At 35.3% G+C, this 14860-nt stretch overlaps 3 protein-coding genes across 6 annotated transcripts; 2 read left to right on the top strand and 1 right to left on the bottom strand.

The window, feature by feature from the left end:
• Nucleotides 1-1160: 1160 nt before the first annotated feature.
• On the top strand, nt 1161-2839 carry LOC106381646 (protein NUCLEAR FUSION DEFECTIVE 6, mitochondrial). 4 transcript variants are annotated; one of them, XR_002657203.2, is made up of 5 exons: nt 1161-1421; nt 1496-1611; nt 2042-2083; nt 2308-2373; nt 2560-2839. XR_002657203.2 is itself a non-coding variant. In XM_013821567.3 (4 exons), the coding sequence occupies exons 1-3, from the start codon at nt 1264-1266 to the stop codon at nt 2325-2327; spliced, it is 294 nt and encodes a 97-aa protein (XP_013677021.1). In that variant the 5' UTR covers nt 1161-1263; the 3' UTR covers nt 2328-2373; nt 2560-2839. The 4 variants fall into 4 exon arrangements, 3 of the variants coding, with proteins under 3 accessions (XP_013677021.1, XP_013677022.1, XP_013677024.1); XM_013821567.3 differs by lacking the exon at nt 2042-2083; XM_013821568.3 differs by lacking the exon at nt 2308-2373.
• A 617-nt stretch (nt 2840-3456) lies between these two features.
• On the top strand, nt 3457-5341 carry LOC106381648 (serine/threonine-protein kinase-like protein At1g28390). The gene has a single exon (XM_013821571.3). The coding sequence runs from the start codon at nt 3805-3807 to the stop codon at nt 5197-5199; it is 1395 nt and encodes a 464-aa protein (XP_013677025.3). The 5' UTR covers nt 3457-3804; the 3' UTR covers nt 5200-5341.
• Nucleotides 5342-6570: 1229 nt separating this feature from the next.
• Nucleotides 6571-9412, bottom strand: LOC106381649 (MACPF domain-containing protein NSL1-like). Its single transcript, XM_013821572.3, has 7 exons — nt 9047-9412; nt 8609-8847; nt 8316-8517; nt 8040-8123; nt 7775-7958; nt 7534-7700; nt 6571-7465 (listed from the first exon to the last, which is right to left on the bottom strand). The coding sequence occupies exons 1-7, from the start codon at nt 9314-9316 to the stop codon at nt 6773-6775; spliced, it is 1839 nt and encodes a 612-aa protein (XP_013677026.1). The 5' UTR covers nt 9317-9412; the 3' UTR covers nt 6571-6772.
• Between the last annotated feature and the right edge of the window lie 5448 nt (nt 9413-14860).

The raw sequence follows: 14860 nt of genomic DNA, 5'->3' as shown, positions 1-14860 counted from the left end.
AAGAACCTCACCCTAAGAACCCCCAATAATCATGCTCTAACTGTACCCGACTAATCTTTGGTCGGATATTTTTTAATAACTTATTGAGTTATTTCATATAAATATTAATACTTTTATCTAATTTAACTGTTTTATTAAAATTTAACATATAGAGAAAATTAAACCAAAATTTAACATACTTATGAGTTTCTAAAAAAATTAAAATGACTTATGAACTTGTTTTTAGTCATGGAGTTTTGTAATAATACCAAAGTGTACACCATTTTGAATAATCCAAAAAAATTTGATTTTGTAATAGTTAATTTATTAGCATATCGAAATGTCCCAAATACACATGTGTGTTAGGTTTTATATACATCCGATGATACATTTTTTATGAATTATAGAGGGGATATCCTAGCCCCACGGAAGTGGTCCAGACTACTTACGTATTGTCACGTGTCGGTTTTTTGTCCCTTGCAATGTCGGAACGTTAATTTTTCAGTGGCCAAAACTCGAACCCTGATGACCGTATTAGGCTTTTTCCCTCAAGTTAATCATCACCCAAAACTACAAGTCCTGGTTAATGTTGTATTTTATAACATATCATTTTTACGAATTATATTTGTTAATATAATTTTTCATTGTAACTAAATATTTCTTGTTACCACAACATAGTTTTGTATTAATTAAAATATGTTTTTATAAAACAATACGATAGATTATATATATCTTTGTTGTTTTCATGAATAGAATAAAATATATATATATAACCCTTATAAAATAGTATATGGCTGTACAGTAAAAAAATAGCTATATAACCCTTATAAAATAGTACTCCCTCTGTTTCTAAATGTAAGTAGTTTTAGCAAAAAAAATTTGTTTCACAATATAAGTAGTTTACATATTTCAATGCATCTTTTTCATTTATTGGATATCGTGTGACCAATGAAATAATGTTAGATTTTTAATAATTGGTTGAATTAATTGGTTAAATGATATATTATTTTAAATAACAATTTTCTAAATATTCGTGGTTTTAATCAAAACTACTTACGATTAGAAAGAGAGATAGTATATGTACATTAAAAAAAAAAAGCTTATTATTTTATTACTTTTCAATTTAACACGTGTCACTTATCGAGCGAGTAACATTCATCAAGCTTACTGTAAGCGTAGCTGCACTAGATCCCTCCCTTTCACAAAACCCTACCCTTAATCCCTAAACTCTCTCGAAGAAGGGAAAAAAAAGAGAGAGCCGAATCGAAAGATCTCAAAAGTTCAATGTCAGCCGCCAGATCAGTCTTCCGCTCCGCCGCAAGCCGAGCATCCGCCGCCGCGTCAAGATTCTCCACCGGACCCAAGCCTATGCCGGCATCGGCGTCATCTCGGCCTGCGTTTCGGATGCCTAAACAGAGCCCTCTTTCAAACCGCATTTTCAGGTAATCCAGAGAACACTGACTCTATCGATTTGATGCATTCTGATAGTATTTTTTTTTTCTTTGGAAATTGAAAGGTCTCCGGTGGAATTGAGCTGCTGCGTGGAGACGATGCTCCCTTACCACACGGCCACTGCTTCCGCTCTGCTCAATTCGATGCTCTCCGCTTCTCGCCGTGGTTGGATCGTCGAAGGTACCTCACGCTCTTCCTATCGATTGATTATAATAGTTTATATGCTTAGTTGACTGATAATTGAAAATGCACGAACTAAGCTTTGTGCCTTTGCGCCTTTAGAGTTATGTTTTAAATAGAACTATTTGTAGTGCCTCTTTATATGATCATGGATTCTGTTAATTCTCAGCTTCTCTGGAACATCTGACTTTTAAAGCCCTTTCTTTCTTCAACACATATTTGTTGAACCTTAGTTTCTGGTGCGATTATGTGTGTCTGGATTCGTTACAGTACTAATGTTCGTAGGTCTATTTCTTGGCACCTAATGTTTCTCTAGAATACTCCACTTTTGAAGTCGGGGATAACATAGTTCTCTTTAACATATCGTTACCCAGTTATCTAAATTTTCTTGCATACAATGAGAACAAATCATTTTTTCTTTCCTTTGTAGGTCTAGACGAGACTAGATGAAGATCTTTCAACAAAAAATGATGTGAGTCTGTTTATTATCCTCTAGTCTTAGAGTTAGGTGTTTTTACTTGATTTGGCGTCGTAGTTATAGATAAATGGAACCTTATTAGGCTTCTTTTCCCTAGAAAATTGGTTGATTCTGTGTGTTTTGTTTGCATATGCTTGAAAACATTCGATATTTTTCTCTGAACCTCTCGAACTCGGAATCAGTGTAAGAATCACACTGATGCAATTGTATTCACTCAGATTGCAATGATGATGTATGATGAATTACTGAGGAGAGGTCAGCGATGCATGCAGTCTTAAGCCAAGGTGGTGCTGAAATGAAACTTTTATTTGCGACTTTCTTGAACATTATCTTAGGACAGTTTATAGAAAGAAAAACCTTGAGACTTTATAATAAACCGAGTCGCGTCTCTTAGGTCACAAGATTTATTACTCCTTTTGGTTTGCATGCTAATGGGGTTCATGTATCGTATGTTTATGTTGTGTTTGTAGATGGATGACTCTCCTTCTCACCATTGCAGTAAACAGGAAGATTTGTTTAAGAGTTTTAAAACCACTTGTGTTGATTCTTAAACCATAACAACAGATGTTTCTCCATGTTTTTTTTTTTTTTTTTGCTGTTACTTTATAAAAGATCCAAGTGAATTGTTGAATCAGTCTCCTTCATTCCATCGCCTTGTATTGTAGGTCGTTGTAGTTTGTTGGTATCTGAATTTATTTATCATTGATGAATAATTAATAGCTTCAATCGTAATAATTCATTTCCCAACAATTCTTCTATAACATCTTGCTAATTATTATTAGCATTTTCGTGAAAGCTCATAATGTTTTACGGGATGTGTTAATTTACTGTTTAGGCAAATCTTGTGACTCTTTAAAACTGAATAGTGAGATATAAGGTTTATAAAGTCGAATAAAACTAAACATTGCCGACCATTATGAGCCGGAAGTTGCAAAGCCGAAACATCACATGTGACGAGCGTAGAGTCTAGAAGGCCAATTAGATAGTAGTAACCGATCTATCTCATCCTTGATTTCAGTGAATGGACTTGGGAACGAATGAGAGACGTAAATTTGGGAATCATGATCTACGTAACGTACGTTACATGAGAGTTACCACAATCACCTTTTTGTTCCGAATACAAATCTTTCAACTCCCATCCCTCGTCATAATTGCCGTTTTGTCTCATTCCCTAGATTCTACAGTCTAGTCGAAGTACATTTTCTTGTAGGAGATAACTTCGATTATTGCACCGTACCATAAAATAACAAGGCTAAGTATTCCCGTGCTTTACATAACTGTACTGTATTTCCTAATTCTTAGCAGATAAAACTGAAATTAATTAAGCTAGTATCGAGTTTATTGCCATCAATTATCCACCAATATATCCGGCGTATATTCACACTATCATCATAGTAGTGCATGCAGAATCTTTACTTCTAAAAGTGTATCATCATATCAATACACAAATAATTTGGTAAATCATGAAATTATGGAAATGATTACGCGCACAAATGCAATTAAAAAAATCAAAATAATTGAGCAACTTTGAAAAAAAGAGAGAAGAAAAAGGCAGTGAAAGTTGAAAAGAACACTTTTGATTGTTTTCACACAATCTTTCTCTTGCTTTCTTGCATCAAAGGCTATTCAACAGTGATCTCAACTCCCTCTTCTTCCTCTTCAAATCTCAGACATGCTCCTTTCTCACTACTCTCATTCTCTCTCTACCTCTCCTCATGGGATACCTCTCTTGCAATGGTGAATCCGCAGTTTCCATCTGCGATCCATACAACTATAATCCTCGCCGGTCAAAGAAACGTCCTCCATCAACGCTCAGGAGATTCAAATACGACGAACTCGCCGCCGCTACAAACGGCTTCTCCGCCGGTAACTTCCTCGGGAAAGGCAGCCACGGGAGAGTTTACAAGGCGGTTCTCGACGGCGGGAAGCTTCTAGCCGCCGTTAAACGAACCACGATCGCTAGCGTGAGCCAGGTGGACAATGAGATCGAGATTCTGTCGCGTGTTCGTCACCGTTATATGGTCAACTTAATCGGTTACTGCGTTGACCAACGGAGGAAAACGAAGCTGTTGGTCGTTGAGTACATGCCTAACGGCACGCTTCATGATCACTTGCACTCTCGTAGCTCGTTAGCTCCACCTCTTAGTTGGAACCGGAGAATCAAACACGCGCTTCAGATCGCGACTGCCGTCCACGCTCTTCACTCCGCGGAGACTCCCGTTATCCACCGTGACATCAAGTCGTCGAACATTCTCATCGACGGCGAAGGAAACGCGAGATTAGCCGATTTCGGATTGGCGTTGATCGGAAACGTGGACGATGAGCGTCTGAAAGCCACGCCGCCGGCGGGAACGATGGGATATTTAGATCCGTCGTACTTGGCGCCGGCGGATCTAACGGCTAAGAGCGACGTGTTCAGCTTTGGGATACTGTTGTTTGAGATTGTTAGCGGTAGAGACGCCATTGATTTGAATTACAGTCCGCCGTGTGTCGTGGACTGGGCGGTGCCTCTCGTTAAACGCGGCGAGTACGGAGCGATTTGCGACTCGAGAATCAGGAACCGTCCGAGTTGCGCCGTGATCCGGAGATTGGTTGTTATGGCGGCGAGGTGCGTGCGATCCACGGCGGAGAAACGGCCAGATATGTCGGAGGTTGTGGAGTGTTTGAAAACGGTGCGGAAGATGTCTCAGGAGTCTCCGGTTTGGAATCGGTTACGGCGGAGAAGCCAAGACAGCTCGGGAAACGTTTTCGTTAGTGAAGAAAAGGAAGAGAACATCAATGTGAGGATGGTGAGAGAAGGGAGCAAGAAGATGAGCAAGGTATCCAGCGTGACGACTGAGGACGATACAGTCCCGGAGAAGGCGATTTCTCCGGCAACGCTTCGTCGTCGGAACCGTGTGCTGAGATCGAGATCAGTTGGTGCGATGGGTGGAGCGAGAGTTGGACCGATTCCAAACGACGTCGTTGAGGATAATACGGTGGTTACAACGATCAGAGTTCTTGTGGAGAGGGAAAGAGCGGTGAAGGCGGCGGCGATGATGAAGCTGAGCAAGTCGAGGTCGGTGGGGATTGTACGTAGTCATAAAACGGTGTCGTTGAAGCTTTATTGATTGTTAACGAAAGTCAGCAATTTGCCAGGCAATCTGTTTGACTCTTGTCAGATTTGTTTTCCACATTTTCCTTCTACTATTTTTGTTTTTATTGTATTTGATTCTCAATAAAAAAAGCTATGTGCTTGCTTTGAATTTTCAAGAAATGACTGAACATAAAGTCAAAAGAGGATGGTATAGACTTGAACATTATAAAGTCGAACTGAAAAATAAGTTGAAATGTTTAATATTCACACTGGATGTATTCTTTTCTATAAACTCAGTTACGTTAAGAACCTTGATATCGTTAATGAATCAAGGTTATTATACAAAGTTGGTATTATTAACTTCATCACTGCATTTGACAAAGCAAAGTGAAAGAGAAGAAACGATATACCTCATGGTGCATAATTAGATCTACCCGGATGGGATGATATTATAAATGCTATGGGAAACATTTGTAACGGGGTCTCAAAATTTTTGAAAAAATTACAGACATAAACCTCCAAAAGATCATTTTTAGATCTTTAAACTGGAAAAAAAAAAAAAATTACATAAGATATTGTCACATGTCCCCAAAATTTCAGAGCGGGCTCTGACCCCTAGGCCAAGGCTCTTCTTTTGACCAAACCAAAGTAAACATAATTCCTTGCAAAGCCTTCGATTGTGACTTAATGAGACCTCAACAACATTGATGAGCTCGTACTCCACAAACGACAGATGGTTAGCATCATTTTGATCCCTTGAGCATATCTACTTTGTAAAAAGAATAACTTTCCATAGATTAATTATTAGCTTGGACCAAGCTGGAACAAAATCCCCAATCTAAAGGGGGTGGGGGTAAGTTTACCAACGGATGACTTGTTCATGTGCAAAGGAGAGTAGTAGGTGTAGCTGAAGAGTAGTGGTGACTTGTTGATCAATGATCATCTTACCTTGAACATATCTATCTTTTCATTCCGCATTACCTGGCTTCATCAGATCCACTGAACCACCAAAAAAATAAGCAGAAGACTTATTATTATCTAAATACAATTTTCATGTGTAAAATTCAAAAGATAGCCACCAGATTACGAATAGGACAAGCAGGGCAAGGGATTTATTAGGCAAATAGATAGCGTAGACAGGAAGTAATCAAAGCTGTAACCTTATTAAGGTCAACCATTAAAAAAAAAGAGCTACAAACAACAACTAAACTTGACATAAGGCTGTAACAAATGGTTTTGTATCCAAATGTAGCATCATAATCCCAAAACTTAAGAAATGTTACAACTTTGATTATATATCTTTTAGTATAAGCTTCCAATTTCAGAGACAAAACCAGTTGCTTTTGCTAGTAACACGAAATCCATACGTTGTAGCCTACTTAAAACACACACAACACCTGTTGAGGAGAACCACAAAACAAATAATACTCATGTAAAATAGTGAATTCAACAAATATGCATAACAATGATATACATTTACATCAACAGACTGAATAAATCTTTTCACAAACCCAAACAACACCTGATGAGATAACCACAGAACCTAATCCACAAACTGAAAACCTGCAAAAATCCAACACGACGCACTAACTTGTGTTCCCCTGTCCTTAAACCAGCGAATCTTCAGACTTAACAGTGAGCAGTGAATACTTAGCTTTGATTGAAATCTTCCCTGCCTCAACACAAAGCTTAGCACCGGTCACAACCCAATATCCAGGTGGTACTTCCGGACCTCTCACCACCTCCTTCATATCCACAAGACTCAGCAGCTTCGGTTTCACAGGAGGTGATGGCCCTTTAGGATAAACAGCCGAGTTTATATCGATCTTAGACACTGGCTTCGCAGTTGCCTGGTTTGGACCTAACCCCGCGCTTAGCCTCGTACTAATCATGGAGAAAACACCAGATTTTCTCGAGATTGATGAGAGATTATCCCATCCTGATCTACGTGTAACAGCTGAAGCAACTAGTGAGAAACCAAGCCTCAGGAACAGAACTTTCCTCATCCCTATTCCTTTGACTTCTAACCACGCTTTGGTTACAATGGAAGCAGCTTCATCAGACCGTGCTCCATTGTACTGAACCGGGAAAATGCAAACGTGTGAGAAGATCCCCCATTTCACAGCTTCGTAATACCCTTTCTCTGGTGGTTCATCGATTGGTTCATAAGTGTCGTCGTGTGAGAGGTGCAGACTTGGAGGACACGTAGAGAGGTGTTGCAAGTGGATTGCTAGATGATCTCCTTTCTTCCCCTCAAGGAATAAACGTAGTCCTGTTACTGGTCTCTCACCTGAATCAACCTATAAAACATTTTTTTTGTGAGATTGAAAGTTTTAAAAAAATGAGTACAAGTTTATTTATAATGCACCTTTGATGTGTTGACATATAGTTTTGGACCCATCAAAGAGAACTGTAAGGACGGAGAGCTTTGTTTTCTGCGGCGTAGTCCAAGGGGGAGGTCTCCGTACACCGGAGCCCATTGGCGTGGAAGTTGAAACTCAAGAAACTGTTGCAACTCTTCTATCGGTGGCTTATCTACACAACGTTTTATACAAACTCGTTACACCTAAATGAACCGTGAAGTAACTAAGATGCACAAAAATGCTTACATCTAAGGTATAAGTTCACTGCATGACTAAGAAATCCTGTTCCTGGGAGACCACTCAAGAGTGAAGTTATGGGAACAAAGCACATGGATATAGCGTTGGGTGATTGTGATATCGTTGAAAGCCATCGATCATGACTTTGTCCCATATCAACACCTCCTCTTCTTATACAAATGCTCACCATATCCTGCAAGATGAAACAGTACATTTCTTTTAGAATTTCCCAGCTTTAAGCTGATAAAAGAAGTAGTGGTGAGAAGAAGCGTACCTCGTTTTTAGAGCGAAAGATTACAGGACGACTAACCGAGGAACCAAACTGTCCAGGAAACGTCCATTGGATAGGATTCTCCTCCTACAAAACCATTAAAAATATTAATGTTTTTTTCTGAATAGTTTTTTTTTTTCAGGAAGTGTGGGGCCGAAGCCCGTAATACCCCTAGATCCGAAACAACAACATGTAATATTAGTTTCGTCCCAGCGGTCCATATCATTTCTAGTTGAGCTAACGACTTACAACTCTATCAAGCCTGTTAATTTCTTTTACCTTTGGGGTTCCGGAGTAAGCATCAGCAGGAGAGACACTTTGAACTGGATCAACTGCAAATCTCTTATCACCCAACTGCTTCAACTGCTTCTGGACCTCACCAGGCTCATGATTCGAATTACGCAGCTGCTTCATATGAACCACATCTTTACCTCCCATAGTCACACCAACAACTACATGAGTACCATACTTCTCAATAAACCTGTTAAACACCCCCAAAAAAAAAAACAAATCATACTCCAAACTTGCTTCTCCCCTAAACCAACTCTTAAAGTAAAAAAAAAAACACATACCCAGCAAGTGCAACAGAGTCCCAAGAAGAAGGAACCTCACGCTTCACTTCATCACGCAGCGTCACCTGCGACCTAACGAGCTCTACACTGTACAAGCTAATAAACCATCCATCATAAGAAAGCGTCTTCACCGAGCTCGCATCTTTCTGCCAACCTTCTTTCAGTTCAAACATGGTATTGAACATCCCAGACGGAATCTTGCCCGAAAGAGACATGTCCTGATTGAACTTCTCCGACATCTACACAATAGGCAAAATCAAAATAAGATAGTTAGCTCAACTGAAAAGGTTCCTGGTCATTGTGTTAGAGGTCCCAAGTTCGACCAACCACTACAAGGAAAATAATATTATATTATGTGGTTTCGGGCATTACTTGCTTGAGCAAACATTATTAGAAATATTTTAAAAAAAACTTGTGAAGGAAGAGAAGGAACCGAACCTGGTTAAAAGAGAGTATGTCGGAGCGGAAACGAGTGCGTTCGCCTTTATCACACTTAATCGAGCTCGAGACGTTACTGACGACGACCCCACCCGGGAAAACCAGGTCTCGGTTCCGGTTCGGGTCGATTTCGACGAGTCTTGACCTGTTGGATGTGGACTTACAAGCCGAGAGACGGACGTCAGAAGAGAGATCGTAGCCTAGTCCGATCACGGATACTGCTTTCTCGGCGGCGGATTGAGCGTCGAGACGTGAGATGTTGAACGCCATAGAGGAGAGAGAGAGAGGAGGAGGAGGAAGAAGAAGAAGAAAGTTCAAAAGATTGTGGCGAGTGGGAGAAGAAGAAGAAGAGGAGCCACGGCATTGAAGTGGTCAACGGTTTTAAGCTTGTTTTGTAATATTTAGTCAACACGCCATTACTTTGACTGCGGCTATAGGTTTGAATCCTTCGTATCAAAAGTGTGAAAACGGAATAGTTTATTGTTTTGTTGAAAGAGAAATTATTTTGTTTTTTTTACTTTGATTTTTTGAGATTTTATTTTTGACCGTTGTTTAATAACGAACTAGACCCTGATCCGCACGCGGATATAAATTTTCAGTTTTTAATTATTTATTTTATTAAATGATGTATTTGTAATATTCGTTCATATTATATTCATTAAGTAAATATTTTTTTTTGTATCTTAAACTATCTATTTTTTTACGAATGTGTGATATCATATACAAAATATAAAAAAAATGAGTATAGAGTTAATTAGATAATTTTAAAAACAGAAAATTTTTCTTTGGTGTGCGATATCATATAAATAATGATCCCCCCAGTTAACAAAAATCATAATTATTTTATGTGTAATTTTTTTTATTTTGACAATTTCCTTAAAACTATATTAAATTTTACATATTTTAATTAGAATATTTTTAATATATTTATCTTTTTATTTGAAATGCAACTCAATATTTTTTTAACAATTATAACAAAATATTTAAAAAATATTTTTAGAATTTGTTTGAAAAATATGAAAATTACATTTTAAATTAAAATTATCCTAAAATATGATAAGTTTTGATGTAAGCGAAAACTCAAATTATGTCAAAAATAATGATATTCAATGATAATAACAATTTTAATTGATTATTTTTTAAAAAATACATTTACAAAAATATTGTTTGAAAGAAAATTCATTTATCTTTCAAATATAAAATAAAAATATTATAATTAAATAATAAAAAATATAAATAAAAACCATAAATTTAGCAAATGACAACTGAGTTATATTATGCTAAAATTTTTTTTCTAACAATTTATCAAATGACAAATGAGTTATGAGCAAATAATACCATATAATTTTTAAAAACATAACCTTTCTTAAATATTTTTTGAATAAATAATTATTTTTAAATTTAATCAACTGAAAATAACATCCGTACAATTGTGTGAGTCAAATTCTAGTTTTATTGATGCACGTTATATATTAGTGCTGCATGTTTTAGGTAAGATTTTAATGATGCACGTTTTTAAAAATCTCCATTATTAAAATTATGCACGTAAAGATAACTCATGAGTTTTTTGGTTGATTAAATGACATTATGTCCAAATTTATTTAAGGATATTTCATTAAGGTAACTGAAAAAGACAAACAATAAAATATGAAGTTTAAATTCATTTAAGCATATTTCATTAATGTAACTGAAAAGACAAGTAATAAATTAGGCAGTTTTATTCGATTTAGGATATTTCATAAATGCAACTAAAAACGACAAACAAAACAAAAAATAAGTTTAATTAATGAAGTAAGAACATTTTCAAATGGATACTTCTCTTTTAATAATATAGATTAACAACTATGCTCATTTTTGCCCTTTTTTATAAGGCAGATGGTATTTGACTAGCTTTATATGATTTTTTTTCTAACCCAACGAAATTGATGGTTGTTATCAGCATATGTCACTCATTAGAGTTTAACTGTGTAACTTAATGTGTTTACTTTTTTAACTTCATATTATTGTGTTAGTTGATTTGATTAATTATCAAAACTTCAATTCAGAAGTTTTGTGCCAAAATCTAGAACGATCGTTAGATACCATCTAGTTAGCAACTATGCTCATTTTTATAAGGTAGATGGTATTTGACTAGCTTTATATGATTTTCTTTCTAACCCAACGAAATTGATCGTTGTTATCAGCATATGTCACTCATTAGTTAGCTTAACTGGGTAACTTTATGTGTTTACTTTTTCAACTTCATATTATTGTGTTAGTTGATTTGATTAATTATGAGAACTTCAATTCAGAAATTTTGTGCCAAAATCTAGAACGATTGTTAGATACTGCAAGCGAAGTAGATATTCATGTCATCTAAAGTATATACGGTTGTTAACTTGTTATCATGATTAAATAGATATATATATATATATATCAAGATGGTTTTAAAAAAATGTTATGATAAATATTTAGATGGTTTTTTTTGGTAAAATAATATTTAGATGGTTGAATTGGGTGCATGAGCAATTTACTACTTCAACTTTTGTCTATGATTGTTAAAATTATTAACTATGTTTTACGCTCTGTTTCATATTAAATATCGTTTTAACTTTTAAATTTTGTTTCGTTATAAGTGTCGTTTTACATTTTCAAGGTAAATATTAAATGTTTTTCCAGTTTTTATCCCTACTCTTAGCTCATTAAATAACAAAATCATGCATTAAATAGGGGTAAAACAAAACATTTAATCATTTTCTTAATTCATGTACGAAAACATTAAACGAAATTTATAATGAAACGGACGAAATTGTTTTCGTAGATAAAACAAAAAATGGTGTATACGTTTTGTTCCTTCTACCTTCTCTTTTTTCATTTATTTTTACATCTACAACACATATAACTACAGCGAATATCTCTGTCCCAAATTCTACAACAAATAATTTACATCTACAACTTACAAATCATCCTCTTAGTATAAACTGGTCAACTTCTATTTGGATTAAAACTATTTTTCTTAGGAAACCATGTTCAAAAACGCGGGCGAGTTACTGAGTAATCAGCCGCAAAAACGGTGTTCGGAAGGCAATCGTAGCGATTATGAGCAGATCGGGAAAATTATACGGTGACCCGAGTTTCAATTGTTTGAGCCGTAGAATTCAATAAGCCGGCGACTTATATTTTTCGTCGCGTGATATAGATTTATAATATCATAAATTTCTTTGCATAAATGGCTTAGTTTGTGTTAGATTTATAAGATTTTGGTGATAATTTGAAGAAAAATAGCGAAAAAGCAACCAACAGGATGTATAATGCAAGCGACGGCCATTTTAGGTTACAGATTTTTCGCAGGGAAAAAGATAAAAACGAAAGCACCAGCGTACCCTTTATTAATAATACGAAAATAAACAAAATGTTGTGTACTTAGGTATTGATCCAAGTCAACTTCTTTCAATATCAGGACAAATAAATGATATTTAGCTACAATTAGATGAAAACCTTTGAAAAAAAATCCCCGAATACTCTCCGATTAATCTCCGAGTTTTCATCAACTCGCTAGGCCCATACCGACCGTCCGACTCACGCCTAGCGTAGTTTCGAACATGGGAAAATCCACATTCAAACACCACTTCCTCTGTCTAACGGTAGCTACATTTTTATATTGTATTGCACAGTATCGATTTATATCCTTAAATCAGATTTTTTGGTTGTCCCTAATACTTTATTCTGTTTACTGATTAGAGAACTAAAATTTATTTTATTTTAGAATTCTTTTGAGAATGCATGAAATTATATATATATATAATTTTAGCAACATATAGATGTCTAGTTAAGTTAGACCTTTCTTTTGGTAAAACAGTTAAGTTGTAAGTCTTACACCTTACGTGTAGTATCCGTTGATAGATGAAATTGTGTTAGGTGTCCACAACGAAACGTCGGAATGAAATGCCATGAGTGGCCGTGATGTGAATATGAGCCAAGGCGTACTCCTAGCTACATTTTTGCTAAAATTTGGGGCATACTCCTAGCTTCTGTGGACATTTTACAAATAGATCAAATGTTGTGACATACTTAATATTAAACATGTAACATGACATTTTATTTGCAAGACTTTTTCCACAGTGCAAGGCTGTGAGACAGAGAGAGAGAGAGACTTTTCATAAATTATTTAATACTTTATTTCAATTTTAAGATTTTGTCATAGGTACATTCGTTTTGTCTTGTATACTTGGGTCTCAATACACTATAGTTGGTAACTTAGTATATATAGAAAAAAGGGAAATTGCATTGTATAACAAACAAAAAAATTATAATTCACCATCTAACTAAAAAATAAGTTGACCATGATATTCAACATATTTTATATCTTATTTGTCAAAATACCTTCTTAGAGTCACCGATGCAACCGTTTTGTATTTTTTTCTCTTTTCTTCCATTATTTTTTTTTCTCTTCTCAAATCTTTGATTCTCGCAAACAAATTTTTGATTTTTTTTATTATGGTTTTGCTTTTGTAAGCAAAACCATAAATATGATTGCATCAGGCTGATTTCAACTATTATTCAGATATAGTGGTGGTGAGGGTTAGCGATGATGAACCGGATGCAGATCAACTGATGAGAAAAAGAATAAGAGATGAAGAAGATAGGTTGCCAACAATATATAGTAGTAAGTAATAATGACAGTGAGCTGGCGAACGAGTGTCATTATTTCTGAAAAGAGGAGAAGATGAAGAAGATGAATTCATAGACTATACTATATTGGGTATAAAAAACTATAGTATAGTATATTTTGTTTAGTACTGTAACTTTCTATATAAAGTTACTATACTATTTAATATACAGTATTATGTTTTTCACGTATTTCTATATTATTTCTTTTAAATTAAATAATCGGTTTTGTTTCTCTTCTATGTCATTTTTGTATTTTTTCTTGGGATATAAAATTTGTTTTGTTCCAATGTTAGAAGATGTTATGTTTGAATGTTAGGATCATGTGTAGTTCGAAGATGTTATTTTCATCAACAAATGCTCTTATTTCTTTTTATACTATTTTACGTATGATGCTCAACTAACGTAAATAGAACATATATTTATATACTATTTTAATAGAACATATATTTATATATTATTTTATATAAGATCCATACTAGGTATTATTTATTGAACAAGTAAATGTGATTTCAAATGTAATTTATAGATTGTATTTGGGTTTACATGATCCTATCTAGGGTTTAGATTTATTAAGTATGGGTTTGGGTATAGGAGGGTTCGGTGGTTCATTATATATGTATGTTGTGTTACATCTAATATTCTATTTGCATTATCTATAGGATTATGTTCTATTTGAAGTTACTTACTATACTGTATATTTGTTTTCCATTCTTTTTGACAAGTGTGTTGTCTTTTTCTGCATATGATAAATTGGTGATGTTGCCTTATGCTGATGATTTGATGGTAAATAGTTTATAGGCCACTCATGTCCATACCATGGAATTTAAGCATGTGATTTGGTGAAAATGGAATACTTGTATCAACTATTTTCCACATGTTTTTACTGAATACCGTGAAACTGTATCCGATTATTAGAACTGTAGCGTGTCTTATGTAAAATATCTTCTAGTAAATAGTATGCAGCTATACATGTATATACCATCTGAAACACAGAGGAGATGACTATACCATGTGAAACACAGACGTCATATCGCTTCGCTCTACGTGACCGGAATTTGTACTTAAAAAGGGTAAAACCGGACCTTTATTGGGCTAATTGTCATCGACTTAATTATGTCAAAATCACCGGTATATTCTTCATTTCCCTTTGTGTTTTGTATATAC

The sequence above is a fragment of the Brassica napus genome, chromosome C3 (assembly GCF_020379485.1).
Source record: "Brassica napus cultivar Da-Ae chromosome C3, Da-Ae, whole genome shotgun sequence".
In the NCBI taxonomy this organism is placed as follows: domain Eukaryota; kingdom Viridiplantae; phylum Streptophyta; class Magnoliopsida; order Brassicales; family Brassicaceae; genus Brassica; species Brassica napus.
This window is presented reverse-complemented; position numbering and strand designations above follow the sequence as displayed.